This window comes from Carex rostrata, chromosome 12 (assembly GCF_964058835.1).
Source record: "Carex rostrata chromosome 12, lpCarRost1.2, whole genome shotgun sequence".
In the NCBI taxonomy this organism is placed as follows: domain Eukaryota; kingdom Viridiplantae; phylum Streptophyta; class Magnoliopsida; order Poales; family Cyperaceae; genus Carex; species Carex rostrata.
Genome location: NC_135929.1, coordinates 3388501 through 3410103, shown reverse-complemented (window position 1 = coordinate 3410103; position 21603 = coordinate 3388501). Strand labels below are relative to the sequence as shown.

The window sequence follows — 21603 nt, the reverse complement described above, 5'->3', positions numbered from 1 at the left end:
ATTCACTTCAAAAATCACAGCAAGAATTCAATTCAAAAGCTCGTCAACCCAATCCACATTTAGCTCCTCAAATGTTTCATTTAAATTATTGATATTGCAATTTGAATCTTGAACTAAGGCACCATTTGCAATATTTTGACCACCAATTTCTTTACACTCCCTCCATCTATCAAGAACTTTTGTATCATTATCGGTTCGAAGCTGAGATGGCGACTGAGGCAGCGACTGATTCATGCTTAAAACCGACTTGGGTGATATCATATCGCTCTTGCCCTCCTTTACACCATCACCATCTCTCAATTCCATTTCCGAGTGTGCAAAAAAACAAACCTTCCTTTGACAATTTCCCTGATCCCGGCACATCTGTGTCTTGTACTTGTCAGGATGGAGCCACGTTTCGAAAACACCATGCGCAAACTGACACCTGTCGCCATTCTCACATTGACCCCGTTTTCTAAAATCTGCGCACGGTTTGCCAGTGTACGAGTACGTCCGTGGGTCTCGCCGTCTCGCCTTCTCGCCTGGGTGCAAATAGTCACAGCCGGTCCAGTCGTGGTGGCCCCGATTGGTGGCACACCGCTGTACCTTGAACTGATACATCATGAAATTGTCACGTGAGTGCCCGCTAGCCATGCCAGTATGGGAATCAACCTCCTTCAGAGGCTTCGACTTGAATCTCCTCATCAACTCACCATAATAGCGCATCATAGCCACAGAATTCTGAAATTCGGGGCAAGGTATCCGCTGCACTGAATACTCCGAGTTGCAATCGTACAGAGGCATCGCCATCGGACATGGTGTCGCTTGGTAGAGGCGATTGGGACTGAGATCGGACATGGCGGAATGGGTGGACGTAAATGGGGGGTTAACTAGGGTTTGATTTGATCGCATTTTGAGAGGGAAAAGATTTAATAAAAAATGTCACAGATTCTTTAAATTCCTTGAAATATGTAAATATATGTGGAGCAATAGACCGGAGACATTCAGCGCCGTCTTGCAAATTGAATTGGAGAAATGAAAACCGACGCCGCTTGCTATTTATTCATTTCTTTTACTTATTTTGGTTGCATGATATATGTAGTCAATTGTATGAGAATTAGAATTAAGCCTAATTTACAAGTCTAAGTACAAGGAATCTAATAAATTGTATTACATATGTAAAAGCTAATTATATATAATTTATACCGGATAAGCTCAGGTAATTGTAGCAAATTTTATTATAGTTAACTTACTAGCTTGCTGAGGAATTCAAATGTGGACAATCTAATAGTGAACATGTGCACGGTTGGCAAATTATTATTCTTTGTATTCACAAAAAGGTGTAGTATGTGTTAAAATAAAACAAATATGAAGATATTGCGTACTGGTGTCAAAAAGAACCGCATTTAGTCATCTTTATACGCCGTGACGTCATCATTTTTTTTACTTCACCGCGTCAAGGTTAACATTGTATTCTGCCATAATAGATCAAAGGTCCCGATATTTTTGTCAAGAGATGAATTGGAATTTGGAATGTTCGACAGACGCGGAGAATAAACGGCAACCAATTATTAGACGGCCACGTGGAGCTCCTTTAGAAATCAAACGCCATGTTTGCTGTTTTTGTGGCGTAGCCTATCCTATTGTATGGAAGCGGTCCGCCGGTCCCCCAATGCAATTGAAACTGCGGGTTGTGTGTAGACGTGGTCTGTGGACCTCTATTAAATAGGAAGTTTGTCAGTGACTCAGTATATGAAGGCAAACTATGGATACGGTAAACCTAGAGTAAATAATTAATTCCGAGAATAATTGGATAAGACTTCGGACGTGGGGGATGGGAATATGGGTAGAGGACAACTTGGCGATCAAGACACAGATTGTAAGGCATGGTGGTTTGTCACATAATTATACGGAATTGAATTTGATGGGAAATGAAAATTCATTTTTAAAAAAAAGTGAGAATTCATGAATACATACGGACAGAATTAATTATGAAAATATGTTAAAATAAATATTCGTTGTATTGTAAAATTAGTTGTAGAAAATCTTAATTTATTTCAAAATTATATATTTCTATTTAAATTTCTACCTATTTAAAATAAGAAATAAATCTATATTTGGAATTCAAATAGGAAAATCAATTTGGAAATAAAAAAAATATAGAATCTTACCTATTTAAATTTGTAGAAAATATTATTTTAAATTAAGAATTTCTATTTAAATTTCTACCTATTCAAAATAAGAAATAAATATATATTTGGAATTCGATCAGGAAAATCAATATGAGCTCGGAAATAAAAAAAAATATAGAATCTTACCTATTTAAATTTATATTTAAATTTGTAGAAAATATTGTTTTAAATTAAGAAAAAAATTAAAATAAATATTTATAAATTGATGTAATAATAATAAAAGATTGTTCACTGATCTTAAGTGAGACTAAAGTTGACGTAATTTAAAAATAAAAAATATAATATATTTATAAAATTTATAAAATTGATGTAATTAAAAAAATTGTGCACTAACTCGTGAACTAAAGTTAGTTAGTCTCAGCTTCAATAAAATAAATTTAATATATGCAAGTTTATCAAGCAAACATCAAGCAAACTTGTAGAGTTCAGTTTCGGACCCGACTAACTGAAGTTAGTTAGTCCCACAAAGGATAAAATGAAGATACTAGCTAGGTACACATATTATAAGATCTTGATCACCAATCATTGTTTCAGCGTATTTGTTATTGTAGGCAACAGGTTTGGCACATATTAGGACCAATGAAAAGAAGAGAGGGAATAACCAATGAAGATGGGAACTACATAATGCTGTCTGAGATTGCGAAATTTTTCCTACTGAATTACAGTTGGGAACGGTTTTGGACAAACGACGGGAACCCATACCATCCAGACAGGGCCTTATAATTAATGAGTTTGTATAAAATGAAAAGACATTGTTTTATATGTGAAGTTATTATGATAATAAAGAGTATGGCTATTATAACATTAGTGTCATTTTAGTCTATATAATACTAACTTCAAAACCTATCGAATCATCTTCAAACGGTGAATTCAAACCGTTCAATCCGATCTACTTCATTAGTTGTGCGTTTACATCAAAATTTATAATTTTTCAAATTTATTTAGTATCAAGTCAAGCGGTCAAATGTGTGAGTTTTTAAGTTAATTTTAATATATTCATTTTTTTCAATATTTTTACCGCTTGATTTGATACTAAAATAACTCAAAAATATAAAAAAAAATTGTATGTAAACGCATCACTCATAAAGTAAATCGGTTTGAATGGTTTGAATTAGTCATTTGAAGTCTATTTAATTGATTTTGAAGTTAGTGTCATATGACACTAATGTTATACTAGCCGGACTCGATAATAAATAGACCAGTCAACATTTTAGACTAACACATTGTTATGAGTTATGAGTTATGAAAATTATGTATTAAGCAAATTTGTAATTTTGTATCAAAATTATGTATCAAGTAAATTTGTGGACTTACGGCCATTTTTATTAATAACCCAAAAAAAAAAGTTTTTTACAAAAGTAACCCCAAAATCTGAGTTTTTCCAAATATAACCAAACCGCCAGGGACGCTGGCGGTCCACTTCTATAGCGGACCGCCAGGGACATGGGCGGTCTGCTAGGGACCAGACCGCCAGCGTTCTGGGCGGTCCGCTTTTTTTTTTTTTTAGATCTGATTTTTTTTCTTAATATTTTCATTTGTGAAGTTTTAGTTTTTTTTTCTTAGAGTATTTGTCAAAAAATAAAACATTTGATATATTTATAAGTGATGTCGTAACTCTTTATAACTTTCAATTGATTTGTCAGTTGGATATCACGAGTCTAAAGATAACACTAATTAAGGACTTGGCCTTGATTCAAAAAATTTCAAGCTCTGACAGCTTGTTGATCTTCTTCTCTATATTTATGGTACTAAAACAATAGTTTAGAGATACCGAGGCGTGTGCAGCCGGACAGGGAGCTCAAAGGCAAAGCAGCTGCTAGGTTCAGTCCCTCGGGGAAGAAGCATAAGAAATGATTGCAGTTTTTTTATAATGTATTTATTATGATTGCAGTTTTTTTATGATGTATTTTGGACCGTAGTATTATTATGATTGCAGTTTTATTTTATATTTCATGTTGGTTTTTATGTTTTTTCTGCTTTACATCGAAACGGTCTTCTGAAATTACAACGTATCTGTTTCGTCAAATTATAACTAATCAAGTGTTAAAACTAAGCAATTCCATCGAAACGGTCTTATACCTGTAGCAATCGCCTCAAAATCGCCCAAAATTATCCAAAATTGAAACAGTCTGCTATTTTTTTGGCAAATCAAATCAAACTGACAAATCAAATCAAATCACATCAAATCAAATCAAATAATAAGTTCATCTTTCACGACGTCGGAACAATAAGTTCACAAATACAATTAAAGTTCAACGATACAACTGAAGTTCACAAATATTCATAACTTAGTTCACCTAAGCAAAATAATAAGTTCATCTTTCACGACGTCGGAATAGACCCAATAGACGAGAAGATTTTCTGGTGCCAGCTGCAGGAGCAACAGTACTTGTAGACCCTTGGCTACTAGATGATTGGGTTGCAGGAGGTGGTTGTGTTCTACCAGTTGCTTCAGAATATTCGGTACTTGCCACCGCTGGTTGTGTTCTACCAGTTGCTTCAGAATATTCGGTACTCTCCACAACCTGTTATATTTTGGAATTACATCTAGTAGCCAATCATCTAGCAACTGGTAGAACACAACCACCTCCTGCGACCCAATCATCTAGTAGCTAAGGGTCTACAAGTACTGTTGCTCCTGCAGCTGGCACCAGAAAATCTTCTCGTCTATTGGGTCTATTCCAACGTCGTGAAAGATGAACTTATTATTTTGCTTAGGTGAACTAATTATGAATATTTGTGAACTTCAGTTGTATCGTTGAACTTTAATTGTATTTGTGAACTTATTGTTCTGACGTCGTGAAAGATGAACTTATTATTTGATTTGATTTGATTTGATTTGTCAGTTTGATTTGATTTGCCAAAAAAATAGCAGACTGTTTCAATTTTGGATAATTTTGGGCGATTTTGAGGCGATTGCTACAGGTATAAGACCGTTTCGATGGAATTGCTTAGTTTTAACACTTGATTAGTTATAATTTGACGAAACAGATACGTTGTAATTTCAGAAGACCGTTTCGATGTAAAGCAGAAAAAACATAAAAACCAACATGAAATATAAAATAAAACTGCAATCATAATAATACTACAGTCCAAAATACATCATAAAAAAACTGCAATCATAATAAATACATTATAAAAAAACTGCAATCATTTCTTATGCTTCTTCCCCGAGGGACTGAACCTAGCAGCTGCTTTGCCTTTGAGCTCCCTGTCCGGCTGCACATGCCTCGGTATCTCTAAACTATTGTTTTAGTACCATAAATATAGAGAAGAAGATCAACAAGCTGTCAGAGCTTGAAATTTTTTGAATCAAGGCCAAGTCCTTAATTAGTGTTATCTTTAGACTCGTGATATCCAACTGACAAATCAATTGAAAGTTATAAAGAGTTACGACATCACTTATAAATATATCAAATGTTTTATTTTTTGACAAATACTCTAAGAAAAAAAAAACTAAAACTTCACAAATGAAAATATTAAGAAAAAAAAAATCAGATCTAAAAAAAAAAAAAAGTGGACCGCCCAGAACGCTGGCGGTCTGGTCCCTAGCAGACCGCCCATGTCCCTGGCGGTTTGGTTATATTTGGAAAAACTCAGATTTTGGGGTTACTTTTGTAAAAAACTTTTTTTTTTGGGTTATTAATAAAAATGGCCTGTGGACTTAATGTCATTATGTCATACAATTTTTGAACCTAATTTCTGAAAATTTTGCAAATTTATTGTTAATAAATAGATAGCTAAAATAAATGACAATTATATTGGTATGAAAAAAAATATGCAATTAATACTTATTTAAAAGTTTTAAAAGTGCATTCACTGAGAGATGTAGATGTGGGAGAACATCCAGCGCACTAATGTGAGAAAAAATGAATTTGACTTGATTTTTTCATCAAATATTACATTATTTAGGAAGAACAGATAAAAATAATCTCATCTCATAGATATATTTTTTGTAGACAAACAAAATTTATTATTATTGCCTACTAGACTTATAATTTCAATTATATATTAATTACTATCAAAAAAGAGGGAATTTCATGTATATCTCTCAAGAAGTTTAAGTAGTATGTATTTATCCCTTCAAAATAAATAATTACATATGTATCCTTGAAAATTATAAAAACTCACATATTTGTCCAATTCATTACATATGTGAGACAATCAACAAATGTGGAAGAAATGGTGTGTAAATAAGAATAATATCTCAAGTTTGACTTAATTTAGTTCAAGATGTGGTATGTAGTTTTTTTACAGTACATGGTAGATAGGCTTGTTCTGAGGATGCGAATGTGATGGGTGTATTTTGTTTTGGTCTGGTTCAGTGGGGGATCTGTACAGGTAAACTCTGTATTGCTCTTTTCAACTTTAATGCAATTCCCGGCAGCCACTGCCTAGTTAACTTCAAAAAAAAAGTAGAACTGTGGAAATAAATAAGAAAATGCTTCCGCAGAGCCTTCGGGCTACGGGTTTTCCTCAAAGAAATTAGGAAAATCTTTGTAGACATCATCTTTGTTGTTGCCTTTTGTAGTATCGCGGTGTATCTCATTGTACGGAAGATGTACCCTGGTGCAGGTGAACTGAGCGATAACTGTGAATAGACATGGTTTTCAAATCTCTCTTGGAGGGGAAACTTGTTAAGTTGTTAGTAAATGAATGCAAATTGTAGCACGGTGAACCAGGAGTAAGCAACTAATTTCGAATAAACTAGATAAGGGCCTCACACGTGGCAATTCAGATTTATAATTTCACAGCCAGTGTAACTGAGGTGCAATAAATAGATCCGGACCGTTCATTTAACCTGGCAGAACTCAAAACCAACCCTATATTTTTCATAGGCACAGCCGCACAGGATTGAGTGCGGCCGAATTGGGCCATTGATTTCCCATGAAATAGCTAGAATCCGCATCGCCCCAGGTACCTGAGGTGCAAGTGGTGTATCTGGACCATTCATTTTACTTGGCATTAATCTCAAAGCAGACCCTATAGCCCAACAGCTATCAGATTGAGTTTAGCCTGGATGAAATTAATCTGAGCCGTCCATTTTTATTAATTGCACCTCAGGTACCGGGGGGATACGGACTCAAATACCTGACGGATATGGCCTGAGTGCCCTCATCAGCACAAAAATCAACTAGATTTCATGGAATTCAAATAATACAATAACTTAAAATTCTAAAATTTTAGATCGGTTTTATTATGAATATTAAAGAAATCTCGTACATTTCATTACAATTCGAATTAGCTTGTATTTTGATTTGACGGTTCGGATGTAACAAAAGATTTCAATTAATTCAGAAGATCCGAACTCGATTTCACGTTGGGGGGTAAAAGGCAATTTAGGTTAGGAAATGAGAAAAAAAAATTATGTTTTTTATATTTATTTTATGTGGTTGTATGAAATGAAAAAAAATTATGTTTATATTTATATAAATCTATAAGTGTTAAATTAAATAATGTATTAAATATTATGTATAAAAATTTAATTAAAATGTATACGGTGCATTTTGTATAGCTATTAATTTTTAATCAATTTTCATCTTATTTATGTTCCTAAAATAATCAAATTCATCAAATGAACTTTAATTTATGTCTTTTAGATGTGCATAAATTTATCAGTACTAAAATCAAGCATATACCAAAAATGTTATGCAAAAAAAATCAAGTGAAATGCATTTACATTGAGTTTTTGTACACCTGTTCGTGTTTCTAATCAATTTATACCTCATTTATGATTGGAAATTAGCGAAATCTATTAAATAATTTTTAATTATATTTTATGAGGGGCTAATAGTATTAATTTTTATAAAATTTCAAAATTTTAAAGGACACAAATGAAAATTTTCAATTGATAGGGGTGGTTAGCCCCCCCCCCCCCCCCCCCATCCCATTCAATTACAGTATGTTTCGCCACTTAAAATAACAGTCATTCAAAATCAAACATAACAATAACATACACCATAAATAATATTAATATCTCTTGTTATTTACATTCCGTGGAATTCTAATATTCTATGGAATTATCTTTAAAACAAATTAAACGTCTACGGACATGATTGCGGCTAGGCGCGTGAGGTTGACTGGTGGACCCCCATCATTAACTTACATACTGCCACAAGCCATTGTTAAATTTCAGATCTGTTTACACAGATTATAACAAATCAAAATATAGTTCGAATCATCTCATAATAAATTTTAAATTAGGCAGCGAGGCTGCCCGCAACCGCCATATTTTACGGCAGTGTATGTCGGGTATGTTTAGTTGGGCTTAAGCGGCCTTATAGATTAGTTGGGCTTTCGTTGGAAAACATAGGCCCAAAAGTTTTTATGAAATTAAGTACTGAGTGATAATAAAAGATTTAAATCAGCAAATGCTTCTTCTAAATGCGGCCTGTAAATTCCAATTTCTCCGTACCGATACAAAAATATCTCTTGATCCAGCAGTAATTTGCCTTGTTATTGGACGCTTGTCACGCTTCCAGCCTGAAGAGTAATATTTTCATGATAAATAGAGAGTAAAAGAAATAATAAGTGGTGTAAATGTGTTGCTGAAAAAAAAAGAGTGTGACAATTTGCTATGTAGGATATTTCAAAAGGAATCTTATATACATAACACTAAATGTTACAAGTTTACAATTCCGTAAGAAGATTTTTTACAGATGTATATAAAGTTAAGAGGTTTAAATGGAGTAAATGGATAGAGGATCTGCTGTGCACGGCCTCGTCAAGAATTGTGATGAACGGAGGTCATTCTGGTTTTTTTAAGCACAAGAAGGGATTCCGGCAGGGGATCCTTTACTTCCATGCTGTTTGATATTGCAGTTGATGTTTTTCAGAAAATGATTGAGGTGCTCAACTAACAAGAAAGCTAAGGAAGTCGATCATAGTGCATCAGTATGCACATGATACGGTCCTCATTTCCAAAACTGATAACACTACGATAGTATCCCTTAAAATCATGCTACGCCTATTTACATCGATTTCTGGCTTGCACATTAAGGGCTCGTTCGGCAGCCCACTAGGGAATAGGAATGGGTGTGGGAATCAAAAATTTTGAACTGAATTTTACTGTTCACTGTGGGAATAAAAACTTAACTCTGAGCAAATTTTTTATTCCCACAGTAAACAGTAAAATGCCGAACAAGCCCTAACTTTGACAAAAGCACCTGGATTCCAATTAATGTAGACTCAAATCAGGTACAAGTCATTTCAGCTATCCTTGGCTGCTCCGCTTCCAATTTCCCGGTAAGTTATTTAGGTCTGCTGTTAACTTTAATCGACCAAAAAAGGCTATACATGCCTTTGATTGAAAAAGTGGAGTACAAACTGGAAGTAAGGAAGAGTCGGTTGATAACAAGAGGAGGCCGGTTGTTTAAAAGCAAAACTTCCCACTGTGCAAAATGAATCAAAAGAAAACTAAATGACTAACAAGATATATGCGAGAAGATTGAAAATGGAGTCCGATCAAAATCTTCACAAATATTAAAGAAATTGTGTAATTCTAATTTGAGTCGACTTGGTCAAAACTCCGAATACTCGGACTGTTTGGATCCAAACAGGGGATCTGGGCCCATGAAGATAAACATGTGGATCCAACCAGCTGAAAATGCCCTACTAATCAGGGAATTCGTATCCCCTCAGGTTACCTGACTGAGTAGAATTGAATCGGATGGTCCGAAAATGAATTGGCAAGCATCTCAAAGCACAAATAATCCTGACCGGCTGAGAGTAAATCTGAGCTGTCCGTTTCAATTGTGTTGAGTCAGGTACCTGGGAGGATACGGATCCCGGAATCAGGTCGGGTCGGCTCCTAGTAAAACGAAATTATAGAAAATCTGCTCCTTAGCTTTCTATTTTATATGATTAATTTTAGCACACAAACTGAGGAGCAGATTTGGTTACTGAAAAGTGAAAAACAATGTTAACTTGAAATTTGCAAAAAATAAAAGAAAAAAATCGTATAAAAACAATTTGAAAAAAGAAATTGCTGCCGCCCAGGATCGAACTGGGGACCTTCAGTGTGTAAGACTGACGTGATAACCACTACACCACGGCAACTTATTGATTGTAGTAAAGAAACTTATATAATTATTGAATTCAATAAGAAAAAGATATTAAGAGCGACTAATTTAAATTCCTGTATCTCATATATCATGCTCAAAGTTTCACGCGTGAATGAAAGGACTCCTAAAATATCTTCCTGCGCGGTCACAAAGCAATACTGCAAAAGAGTAAGAGCATGGCAAGTATCTTTTCCCTGACCCGATTCGTATCTAGAGACGAAAGGTAGAGATAGCTTCGTAATTCATGGCTGTAGTACCAAAGTGCTGTGCGTGCGCCTCTCATGGACCCACCAGTCAGTTACCCAAGCCACACGACCAGCTCTTTTCCACTATTTCTCTCTGTGAGTGGTCTTTGATTCTAACTTCTTCTCTCCTTTTCTTTGGTAAGGGTAAGTACATGCACATAACACGTTTGATGAAATGCTTCTTAGATGGAAATACCAAGTCAAGAACCACGGCCTTACTGTTGCCAGAGGAATCCAAGAAACTTCATCTTGGCAGTGTAAAAGAGTCTTCTTGTTCATCTACTGATGCAATAAAATCAAAGGTAATTCATGAATTTGATTTCCTTCTTATTTTAACTGTACCCCAAAAAAACTGAGAAATAAATTGCTCTGATTTCAGGCAAACTTTTACAGTAACTCTCTACATGAGGAAAGCACCTCTGGTTCAATTCAATCAGGCTTGTTGATGGAAAACCTCAATGAAATAGAAGGAATTTTAGCCAATAAAGAATTGGAACTTTTGGAGAGAGATATTGTACTACAGATAAAGCAGCTAGGACCCCTGAAATTATATCATGACTGTCTCTCTCAAAATCTTGTATCAACACCTCTAAAACCTGATTTCCTACAATTAGAGGTACCAGTGGAGAAACCAAAGGACAAAGTAGTCATTGTTCGGAGCGGAAGGAGTCAAGAGAGAAAATTAAAGAGAATTAAAGCATCACATAAGAGAGTGACTGAGACTGAGCCATTTGCTTCCACACCACATACAAATTTTAAAAAATTGCAAAAGTGCCGTCAGCGGATTCTCTCATTTGGGTGGAGAAGTAGAAATCACTGTACTGCTAAAGAAGAATGTGAATTTTCAGAGGGCGTTAAGGTAATAGGTTATTCTACCATTTTTTTATACTGCTGAAAACAAGAGTTATCATACTGTCTGTAGTGGTATATACCAGCTTATACATACCACTACTGAACTGATTGTCATGAACTCAATAGTACTCTCCCAAATTGGACCGGCCTTGGTAATCAGTACATGTTGCAATTTGTTTGGGTTAACAAAAGAGAGTTTACTTTTCTAGGTAGCTTCTGAACTTGAGAGGATTCGTGAGGTGATAGAAAAGGAGACAGGTCAACCTGTTAGCTATGCTGACTGGGCAAAGGCAGCTAAAACTGATACAGGAACCCTGAGTCAACTACTGATACATGGTCAATATTGTAGAGATCAGCTTGTACAGTGTACACAACCACTGGTGATATTCCTTGTCAAGAAATATCGAGGATTGGGAATTGGCCCTGACGATTTAGTACAGGTTATCTTTATTCTATTGGAAAAACATTTTAAATTTTTGTTGTTTATCAAACGTTCTCTGTTAGACCAATGGTTAGTACAAAAAAAAAAAAAAAAAAAAAAACTATTGCAGTTTTTTACTCTTTAACATAATTTCTTCACCCACTTATAAGTTACGGTACAGTTGTAACATAATTATGTCAAAATGATGAAAATAGTTTTGAAAGAGATATTGAAGACTGCTTCATCTTTTCTTCTTGTAGGCTGGGAATTTGGGTGTGTTGAAAGGTGCTGAGAAATTTGACAGCAAGAAGGGATACAGATTCTCAACTTATATTCGACATTGGATCAGAAAGGCTATTTTTGAATTTATAGCTCAGAATTCTAGAATATTCAGATTGTCAGTAAGTACCTATTATGAGTGTTTAATTTTTTGTGATACAACCGGCTGAAAAATCAAAGTGGTTCTTTTTTTGTCACTCCTAGCCTATATTTAGCACTGTCTGGAAAAATAAATTGACCTTTTCAGGGTTCTATGAAGTAACACCCAAACAAAATAAATTGCAAGGTTAAGCCAACAACATTTGATTTGCCTGCTGTATTTGACATTGTATCACATCATTCCATAACCTGTCCGTGCAGACGTGAACCACCATCTGTTCTTGCTTGACTTGAATTTTGCTGAAATTTTGTAAAATAAAAATAAAATAAGACTTATTCAAAGAGTGAAACGTTTTCCATGTGATGCAATTGTAAAATATACAAGCAAATCATTTTTAATTCCAGCTTTATCATTTTCAAGGTAAGGGCAGAGTGTATGGTTCAAAAGATAGAAAAGGCGCAGAGGGAACTACATTTCAATTTAGGGAGGTATCCAAGTGATGAAGAGACAGCTAAATTTACCGGTTTTACTTTGGCCAAAGTTAGATTAGCTAGGAGGTGTTCTCGGTCAATTAGGTCTTTGGAGAGACCTTTTAAACATGGTTCGAGCATTTCATTGAAGGTACCACCCTTTTCTTTATTAATTTTCAGATGAGAAGTTAACCATCCATGCATGTTACATTATGAAATTTGCACGGTCTTTCTATTTGTTGGAAAAAGAATTTGGCGTGAAGCAAAAGTGTGTATAAAAAAAAAGTAAAACAAATTAGATTACAAAATCCAACTTTTTTATGAGTTAAGCATCCACAAAATACCATAAGCCAAAATAATTTTACGTTCCCAAGTCTGGTGCCACCTGGTTTGACCCAGAAAGACCATGCTCACTAATCTGATAGAAACTTACATTGTATTGTTTATGAAATTCTGAGGATTACAACAAATAGCTTTCGCTCTACTAAGTTTTCCGGGTTTTGTTTTCATGATGCGCCTAATTTGATATTAGACTAGCTACTCTAAATTCAACTTTTTCTGAACCATTTTTCTCATAATTGCAGGATATCATTCCTGATAAATCTCTAGAAGGGCGTAGTTCCATAAATAGAAAAATATTGAATGAGGAGCTTCTATTTATATTGGAGGAGTTAAATCCAAGAGAAAAACAAATAATAGCACAAAGATATGGCCTTAGTGATGGAACATGTAGATCACTGGAGGAAATTGGCCAGCATTTTAATTTGTCAAAAGAATGGATAAGAAAATTAGAGAAACGTGCCATCGCTAAGCTAAGAAGGGATGATATAAAAGACAATGTCAGAAGGCTTTTGCATTGGTATAATTGAAGTCTAGGATACCTTGTATAGAAACATATTGTCGCGAACTCATGTAGATAATAAAAACGACTTTGCTTTTCTCCTTTCTAATGTATAGAATTGTCTAAAGGTGAGTGATACTGATACCTCTTTAATTAGTGTACACGAATTCATTTTGTTACAAAGGTTATCTGGTAGCATGTAGCAGGGCTATGCTTTTTTTCAGGGCTACCCAGCAAGCACAAGTAAGATTCTCTGTCGCCTAAGGGCTTTTCCTCAAAAAAAAAAAAAGTAAGATTCTCTGTCAAACAGGCATTTATGTTTTACCAACCCAATTCATGTTTTGTTACAAGTAGAGCCTCCAGGTGCATCGATTGTGCAATGTTACAACTATTTGTTCAAATAAATCCTATTAATTTACAATGATTAATATTAAGCATGCTAATTGATGTTATGTTTACTTTCTGTATCGCCTTTGTTATTCTTTATTAGTTTCCTAAAACTTTATATGTGTGATATTTAGCGACCTATTTGTTGTGTCAAGAGTTATAAATTGAGTGGCTGAGTGTTGGCTTTATTTGTGCTGAAAGTTTTTATTTATGTTCTCTTTGGTTTAGGATCAGGTTCGTTGCTATGCCAGCAAACCTGTTTGCTCTTCTCATATATTTATGATCTGTGCTCTGAGCTCTTTATAATTTTTAATATATTTGCTGGTAGATTATTTTGAGTAGAACTAGGGTGCTCTTAAGCTCACCAAAGTTTTGGTGAGCTTAACTCTAAAACTCATCAAATCGATTTCAAATGATGAATCCGAACCGTTGAAACCCGCCTACCTTACGTGTGATGCATTTACATGTGAAATTTTTAAATATTCGAATTAATTTAGTATAAAGTCAAGCGGTCAAAATTAGAAGATTAATAAATTAATTTTAGTGCATTCATTTTTGAACGTTTTTTGACCACTTGACTTTATACTAAATTAATTCGAATGTTTAAAAATTTCACATGTAGATGCATCACACGTAAGGTAGGCGGATTTCAACGGTTTGGATTCGTCATTTGAAATTGATTTGATGAGTTTTAGAGTTAAGCTCACCAAAACTTTGGTGAGCTTAAGAGCACCCTAGTTCTACTCGATTATTTTTCCTACTAATTAAAAAGAACTTTTTTTAATTTTGAAAAAACTTTTTGATTAGATGCAAAGGATGTTCTTCATGTATTACCTTATACCTATTAAACAGATTTTTGTTTAATGCAGAGGATGAGATAATATGTACAGTTGATATAGAGATAAGACGAATTATACATTCAATCTGAAATGTACACTAATATAACCAGTTTACTTGTACAGTTATACTTGGGGTCCTCTTCTAAAATTACACTCCATCTAAACCAATCAGTCTGAAATTTACAGTTACTTATACTTGGATAACTGAGCTACTGAATCTAGGGTAATTTCGGGTTTACAGTTTCACTGAGCCACTGAATCCCAACCTTTTCTTCTACATGAAAATTGTACTAATACTGGTACTGGTACAGTGGGAGGATAACTGTCCATCAAATAATCATTTGTGTTCCATGATTGCCTCAGTACAAGTTATCGCGATAGAACTGGGGAGATTTTACTATCTTGCAAATTAATATATAAAATGAAAAAAAAGGGTACAAATGCAAAGCCCGAGGAGCTCCACGTAAATGGGATGGAATTGGGATAACTCATTGGCAACCTAACTTTAGACTGTTATCCCTTAACAGATGTCTTAATGCGATTTGAGGCACATGCATGTTGTTACCAAAGATCCAAAACCCAAACATGTAATCAACCTAATAAAAGATGGAAGGAAGATTTTTCTCTATTTTCCTTCCAATTGCAGAGTTATGCAATTATAAATTATTTTATGTCATGTATACGAATATTTTCAACTGAACAGGTATGAAATGTTGAGCCCGCTTTTGAACATATGAATACGTCAAAATGATCAATCTCTCTATATATATATATTGTTGTCATTTTTTCTACATTTAGAATTGTTCTTGTTTATTCCGGATTTAAATTATTTTGTTTATAATAAGGGTTGAAGTCAAGCTAACCAAACTATTTAATATTCACAAGAAATTCTCTCATCTGAATTTTGAACCTACAACCTCCTAACATGGAGTGTATTGTTTCTGTCACTTAGACCAAAAACTGATTCTCAGATTTTTAAAATATTTAACAACAGTACATTTAGCAGTGTTATCAGAACCGGACAGGACCGGTCAGTTCGATCGGAAAAAACCGGAACCAGACATCTGTTCGGTTCGGTTCTTCACAAGTATCGTTTAAGATAATAAACCGGTCATAGCCGGTTTAACCATCCGGTTTTATTAAAATTCGCTGAATCGAACGGACAAAAAATACCCGGTTCATTTCTCAAATCTCCTTCTCAGAGTCGCCGCTTCCCATCTCAGATCTCTCTCAAGTTTCGATCTCGCTAACCTAATAAGTTCCATTAAATTTAATAAGTTTCGATCTCTCAAGTTTCTCAAATCTCCTTTTTCTGGGCTTAAATTTTTCTTTGATCCGATATTGACACTTTGTAAAATGAGGATCAAAGATTGATGCTGCCTTTGGTCGTTTTGTGAGGAAATATGTAGTCGTTGGTATAATCAGCTGTTAAAAAATTATTGATTAGTTGTGGTGATAAAGTGATACCTAGTACCTTCAATTGTTGCCCTCGTTGTCCCATATCACTTTTTTTTCGGTTGTAGTTTTTCAACCAAATAAAATACTTTTCTCTACTGTAGTCTGTTTTTTATTTTATTCATTTGTAAAGGCACCAGAAGAAGTTATAAAACTTACAATTCTTTCTACTGGTACAAGTACAATGTTCGAACTTGTGAAAATTTTATACCATCAATGATATATCCCTTTTCAAGGATGGAGTCAGTCACGAGCCAGTACACAATAGCTGCAGGTACTGGTAAAACATAGCTGTTGCAAAATGATGGAGATTTAAAACTGTACCGGACTGGTACATGATACTGCTTGTACGATAGGAAGAAGAACCAGGGGCTCTCGTGTAAAATAGCAACTTCTAAAGGCTGTTTCTTTTGTTTCTGTTTTTTCTGTCATTTTTTATTCGCCCATTTAGGGACTTCTCTTTCACTTGCTTTAATTTTCTCCAATTTATTTTCTGGTTTCAAGCTCAATTGTTTTGAGCATTTAAAATTTATGTAAACCGTGAATACAAACTTTGTAACCACAATTATCAATTAAATATGAAATTTGACCCAAATTTTTCTTAAAAAAAGATACATCCTTATTCAAGGGTCTTCTCATTTCCTTGTTTCTAATTATTAATTCAATTATAATGTGTCTCTGAATATTCAACTCCAATCAAACTGGCAAACTTTGTTTTGTTCAATTTGAATGTCAGACTACTTGTATTCCTAATGCAAGTGTATCATATAGCATGAACAATATTGACCTATTAACAAGTTCTGTAATTTATGCAAGTGCAACAGATTTCAATCTGTATGAACACGTTCAGAATTGTTGGATAGAGTTGAATTCACTTGGAAAAAAAGAAAAAAAAATACTCTGCTAATTTGATCTATGATTTGCAGAGAGATCAAATTCTTGATCAAAGCTCACATATAACTATAAATATTATAAAAAATTCCTAGAACGTTTATTCAGCTTATTAAAAAAACCAGTAATTAAACCGGTTAGACCATTGGTCTAACCAATGAACTGTTGAGCCGGAGCTTTACCGAATCGATGTCCGGTCCGGTTCTGATAACATTGACATTTAGTTTAAAAAAATTTATAACTTCATATCTACTTCCTGAACGCATGCATGTATTATAATTTATTCTGAACGCTTGTGTTTAGTGCCATGTGTCCAATTGATTGCTCTCCCCCAACTTTATGATTATTTTCTAAGCATAAAGTTGTTGAAGTTTTAAAACTTGGAAAAATATTGTTGATAGAAACCTGAAAATATTGTTGATAGAGATTTTGAAAAGCAGAATAGACAAAAATATTCTAAAATTTAGGGGTTATATATACACAAGACCTAACTAAGAAAGCAACTGGTCATGGGTGGAGACAGGTATTGTTGGCATGTCACTATCCCTAAAAAGTGTCTTGGCGCTTTCCATGTCATAAGCTGCGCCCTGCACAAGGCTATTATTTCTTCTAGATTTAAATCTTTTCTGGGTTTCTTTTTTCAGGATGCAATATGAACTTATTAAGTATTGCTTAATCTCTAAGATGCATTTTAACGGCATATATAGCTTGGTAAGGAGCGCATACAAAGCTAGGGTGTGATCTGTGATGTGTTTATTAAGAGAGTTTGGTGAGTATAATTTCAAAAGTATATTAGATTGACTTCAAACACAGAATATGAACCATTAAAATTCATTTACTTCATGTGTGATGCATGTACATGCAAAATTTTAAAAGTTTTGAATTTATTTGCAACAAGGTTAAGCAGTCAAAAGAAAAAAATTGAATATATAAAACAACTTATAAATTAATTTATAAAATGTTCATTTCTTTGACCGCTTGATTTTATAGCAAATAAATTCAAAACTTTCAAAACTTTGCATGTACATGCATCACTCATAAAGTACATGGATTTAAACTGTTTGGATTCGGCGTTTTAAATCAATCCGATATACCTTTTGGAGCTGTGCTCACCAAATCCTATTGGTGAGCACATCACACCCTAGCTTTGCTATATATAGAGAGAGAGAGAGAGAGGGGGGTTGGCTATTCTACTTCCATAAGCATATGAGACTATGAGAGCATATGCTTATAACTCGTTTTTTCGTTTTCAATGTCCAAATGGTCGATTTGAAGCGCTCAGCATGTTATTCATATTAATATGTGCTTGGAGACCAAATTTTACATTTTTTGAAAAAAATTTACTATTTTTTCAGAATTTTTCAAAAACAGGATTTTTTTTTTATGATTGTTTTGAAAAATTCTTAAAATATAGTAAAAAAAATTTTAAAAATATAAAATTTGGTCTTCAAGCACATTCTAGTATGGAGAACATATTGATGACTTCAGATCGATCATTTGGATATTAAAAATGCAAAAATAATTTATAAGCATATGCTCTCATATACTTATGGAAGTAGAGTAGCCAACCTCTATTATGGTACTTCCGATTAAAATATATGTCATGTATGCAGTATGTTGTATTTGAAGCAAGTTTTTAAATTTATTTTATGACAGTTAACAACAGAATATCCATTTAACGATTTAACGGTTAAACGATTAAATTGCCCGTTATCTTTTAATACCGACAATTTTATTAAAGATCTAATTATAGTTTTATGTAGTTCAATAACCACAACTATATACTAATAATAATTATAACATAATATAATTGATGTAGATTATTACAATACAAGTAATAAATCCTAGTTGATACTCAATTCGGTTGCAAGTGTACAACCTTGTCAAGTAGTACTTAGGGATCGTCTCCACAGGGACAAGTTGGAATATCAAAATCTAACCTAACAATTTAATTTAGTAAAAGAAAGTAAAAAGGAATTTGTTTGTTCAAAGGTTGGTTTGATTGTGATTAAGTTGAATTAAACTAAGTCTTTAAAGCAAAATCTGATTTTTATCAAGTATGATAAATTAGGGTTTCTTAGGGTTCCTATCCACTAATGTCACGACTAATTGGTTTATAAATTTCTGTTCTTATATTTATGAAGGCACAGTTTGGTGTTGTAGGTACAAAGTGATATTTCTATATTAATATCATCTTTAAATTAGAATAAACGTCACATCTCAGTACTTGGCTACTCTAATCTAAAGTCATTAAGTTCTTACTGTCCCAATTGATCTAGAAAACTATCTTTCACCTCTCGGTACTTGGCACAATTTTCTAAACTATTAGGTAAAGCCCGTATAAGACAGGCATCACCTCTCGGTACCTAGCCTATCGAATACCCTATTCCTTATGGTATGGACCTAATATTCAATTTCTCAATTGCAAATACCAAATCCTAGGGTTTCATGTGATTTCGATTAAGTCCTCACAATTAATTAAAATAAAGAATAGATCATAACAAAGAACAAGAATATATAAAATAAAACCAACTAAATCATAACAAAACTTTCAAGTACAACCCTAATCAACCCTAGAAAAGCCCTTAGCTAACCATGGCTAAGATACAAATCAAATCAAAAGAATAAAAGAGTTCCAAAGGAAAGAAAATAATAAAACTGATTGATCAATGATCTCTTCTTCCTTCTTCTCTCTTCTTGTTTTCCCTTTGCTTTTCCTTGTTTTAAAATCAGAAATTATGCCTAAAAAACGTACTCAATCTGTTCTACAGGTTCCTATTTATACCCCACTCAAAAACCTAGAAATAACCAACCAAAAATACGCGAGTGTTCATGCTCCAGTTCCTTTTCTCTTTTGAGGGTTTCATCAGTGACATCCTGATGCATCAGGAATTCCATCTTCTTCTCAACTTCTGCAAGCATAGTATCCGGACTCTTGTTCTGAATCCCCCATTTCTTTACTTCAAACTTAAAACTTTTTTTCAAACCTTCCCAGTCATCACCTCCCTTAATTGCTGCCTCTTTACACACACTCTTGAACTCTGGTCTAAGAGACCACCAGTTCTCACACCGAAAATTTGGCCGTAGCCTCACCTTCTTGGCATCAGTTTTTAACAACACGGGTAAATGATCGCTATTGAATCTTGGTAAGTGAAATACGGCTGCATTTGGATACATCATGGTCCATTCCATGTTTGCTAGGACCCGATCCAGCCGTGATGAAATGTGGGCCCCCCCCTCCCTGCTTATTTGACCACGTGTACCCATGCTCTAAACCATTACCGTGCACCCATGCTCTAAACCCTCTATTGGCAGCCGATAAGGTTTGAGACCCCATTTTTTTTTCCGAAGTATCCAAAATAGCGTTGAAGTCGCCTAGAATGCACACTGGCAGATCATGAGATTCAATGTGCTGCTCTATTTGACTCCAAATTTCTGGATTAGTCCTCCTGTGTGTGTCCCCATAAAAAGCTACTAACAACCACGGCTGCTTATCACCCATCTGTGGTACCCATGCCACAATCAGATTTTGACCCTCCTCAATTATCGCTATTTGGCTACTTGAATCCCACAACAACCATAAACCTCCAGAATTGCCTCGCGAGGGGACAATTGTATAATTACACGGTGGCAGCTCTCTAATTCGCTTCTTAGCCGTCTCCACAGAACACCTTGTCTTGGCTATGAAAGTAATGTGTGCACCCGTGCAACGAAGGCACCGGCTTAACGTGGCCATTGTCGTGCCTCCGCTACCCCGACAATTCCACGACATAAGACTCATATATTCGGTGCCGGTGCATTTAGGCCCGCCGGCTTGTGCCTTTTATTGAGAGTAGGTCCTAGTGGAGACGAAGGCTCCACCACTTGCATCAATTCAGTCCCCAATTCTACTGTTTCATTAACCCGGTTCCTAGTCAAACCAGTTCTAGTCTCTCTAAAGCTTCTTTTGTTTGTTGCCTGACCCGAAGTTTGGATAGTATCAGAGCCCTCAACTGAGGCCTTCCTTGCCACACAATAACCCGGAGCTACAGCCGGATTTGTCACTCACACACCTAATTTTGGTGCTTGATAGGCCTAAATTATATACATATTCAATCTGATTTTTATCATGAAATAACATCAAATATCTTGTATTTTGAATATAAAGTGAATAGAATACACCTAGGATCAAGTTACTGCGTTTGTTTGGTTTTAATTTGCAGAAAATGCAGAAAATGAAGCAAAATCGAAGAAAAATGTCCAATGCGGACGCACGGTTTATGATACGGCCGCACTAAGTACTTAAATGAATTTCTGGACGCGCGCCAATTTTAAAAAGGTATAATAAGCTATACATCAAAATCCGTGCGGATGAACGGATATTGATGCGGACGCACGGATCTCGATGCAGCCGCACTCTGAGCGCACAGGAAAAGTCCGACCCTAGTGCGGATCTCGATGCAGCCGCAGTGCGGGTGGTGCAGACGCAATGCAGATACCAGTGCGGATGGTACTGTAGCAGTGCGGACGCACTGTAGCAGAACGCATAACTGGAGTCTCATCTTAAAATAGCCATAACTTTTGACTCGTAACTCCGATTTAGGATTGCG

At 34.8% G+C, this 21603-nt stretch overlaps 2 protein-coding genes and 1 non-coding gene across 6 annotated transcripts; 1 reads left to right on the top strand and 2 right to left on the bottom strand.

The window, feature by feature from the left end:
- Window positions 1-27: 27 nt before the first annotated feature.
- On the bottom strand, window positions 28-837 carry LOC144563002 (zinc finger CCCH domain-containing protein 37-like). The gene has a single exon (XM_078312375.1). It carries the CDS (start codon window positions 835-837, stop codon window positions 28-30), a length of 810 nt encoding a protein of 269 aa, XP_078168501.1.
- A 9319-nt stretch (window positions 838-10156) lies between these two features.
- Window positions 10157-10229, bottom strand: TRNAV-UAC (transfer RNA valine (anticodon UAC)). Its single transcript has one exon. It is a non-coding gene; the product is annotated as a tRNA-Val (tRNA).
- A 90-nt stretch (window positions 10230-10319) lies between these two features.
- Window positions 10320-13548, top strand: SIGC (RNApolymerase sigma-subunit C). 4 transcript variants are annotated; one of them, XM_078312216.1, is made up of 8 exons: window positions 10320-10402; window positions 10458-10575; window positions 10666-10781; window positions 10859-11338; window positions 11541-11771; window positions 12013-12153; window positions 12552-12752; window positions 13186-13548. In XM_078312216.1, exons 2-8 carry the CDS (start codon window positions 10479-10481, stop codon window positions 13468-13470), a joined length of 1551 nt encoding a protein of 516 aa, XP_078168342.1. In that variant the 5' UTR covers window positions 10320-10402; window positions 10458-10478; the 3' UTR covers window positions 13471-13548. The 4 variants fall into 4 exon arrangements, with proteins under 4 accessions (XP_078168342.1, XP_078168341.1, XP_078168344.1 ...); XM_078312215.1 differs by lacking the exon at window positions 10320-10402 and having other exon boundaries at window positions 10409-10575; XM_078312218.1 differs by lacking the exons at window positions 10320-10402; window positions 10859-11338 and having other exon boundaries at window positions 10409-10575.
- The last annotated feature ends 8055 nt before the right edge of the window (window positions 13549-21603 follow it).

Excerpts from the sequence above, each read along its gene's own strand:
- LOC144563002 (XM_078312375.1), bottom strand. The coding sequence starts at position 837 with ATGTCCGATCTCAGTCCCAATCGCCTCTACCAAGCGACACCATGTCCG.
- SIGC (XM_078312216.1), top strand. The coding sequence starts at position 10,479 with ATGGCTGTAGTACCAAAGTGCTGTGCGTGCGCCTCTCATGGACCCACC. Across the intron at positions 10,782-10,858 it reads CTGATGCAATAAAATCAAAG|GCAAACTTTTACAGTAACTC; the intron begins GTAATTCATGAA and ends CTCTGATTTCAG. Across the intron at positions 12,753-13,185 it reads GTTCGAGCATTTCATTGAAG|GATATCATTCCTGATAAATC; the intron begins GTACCACCCTTT and ends TCATAATTGCAG.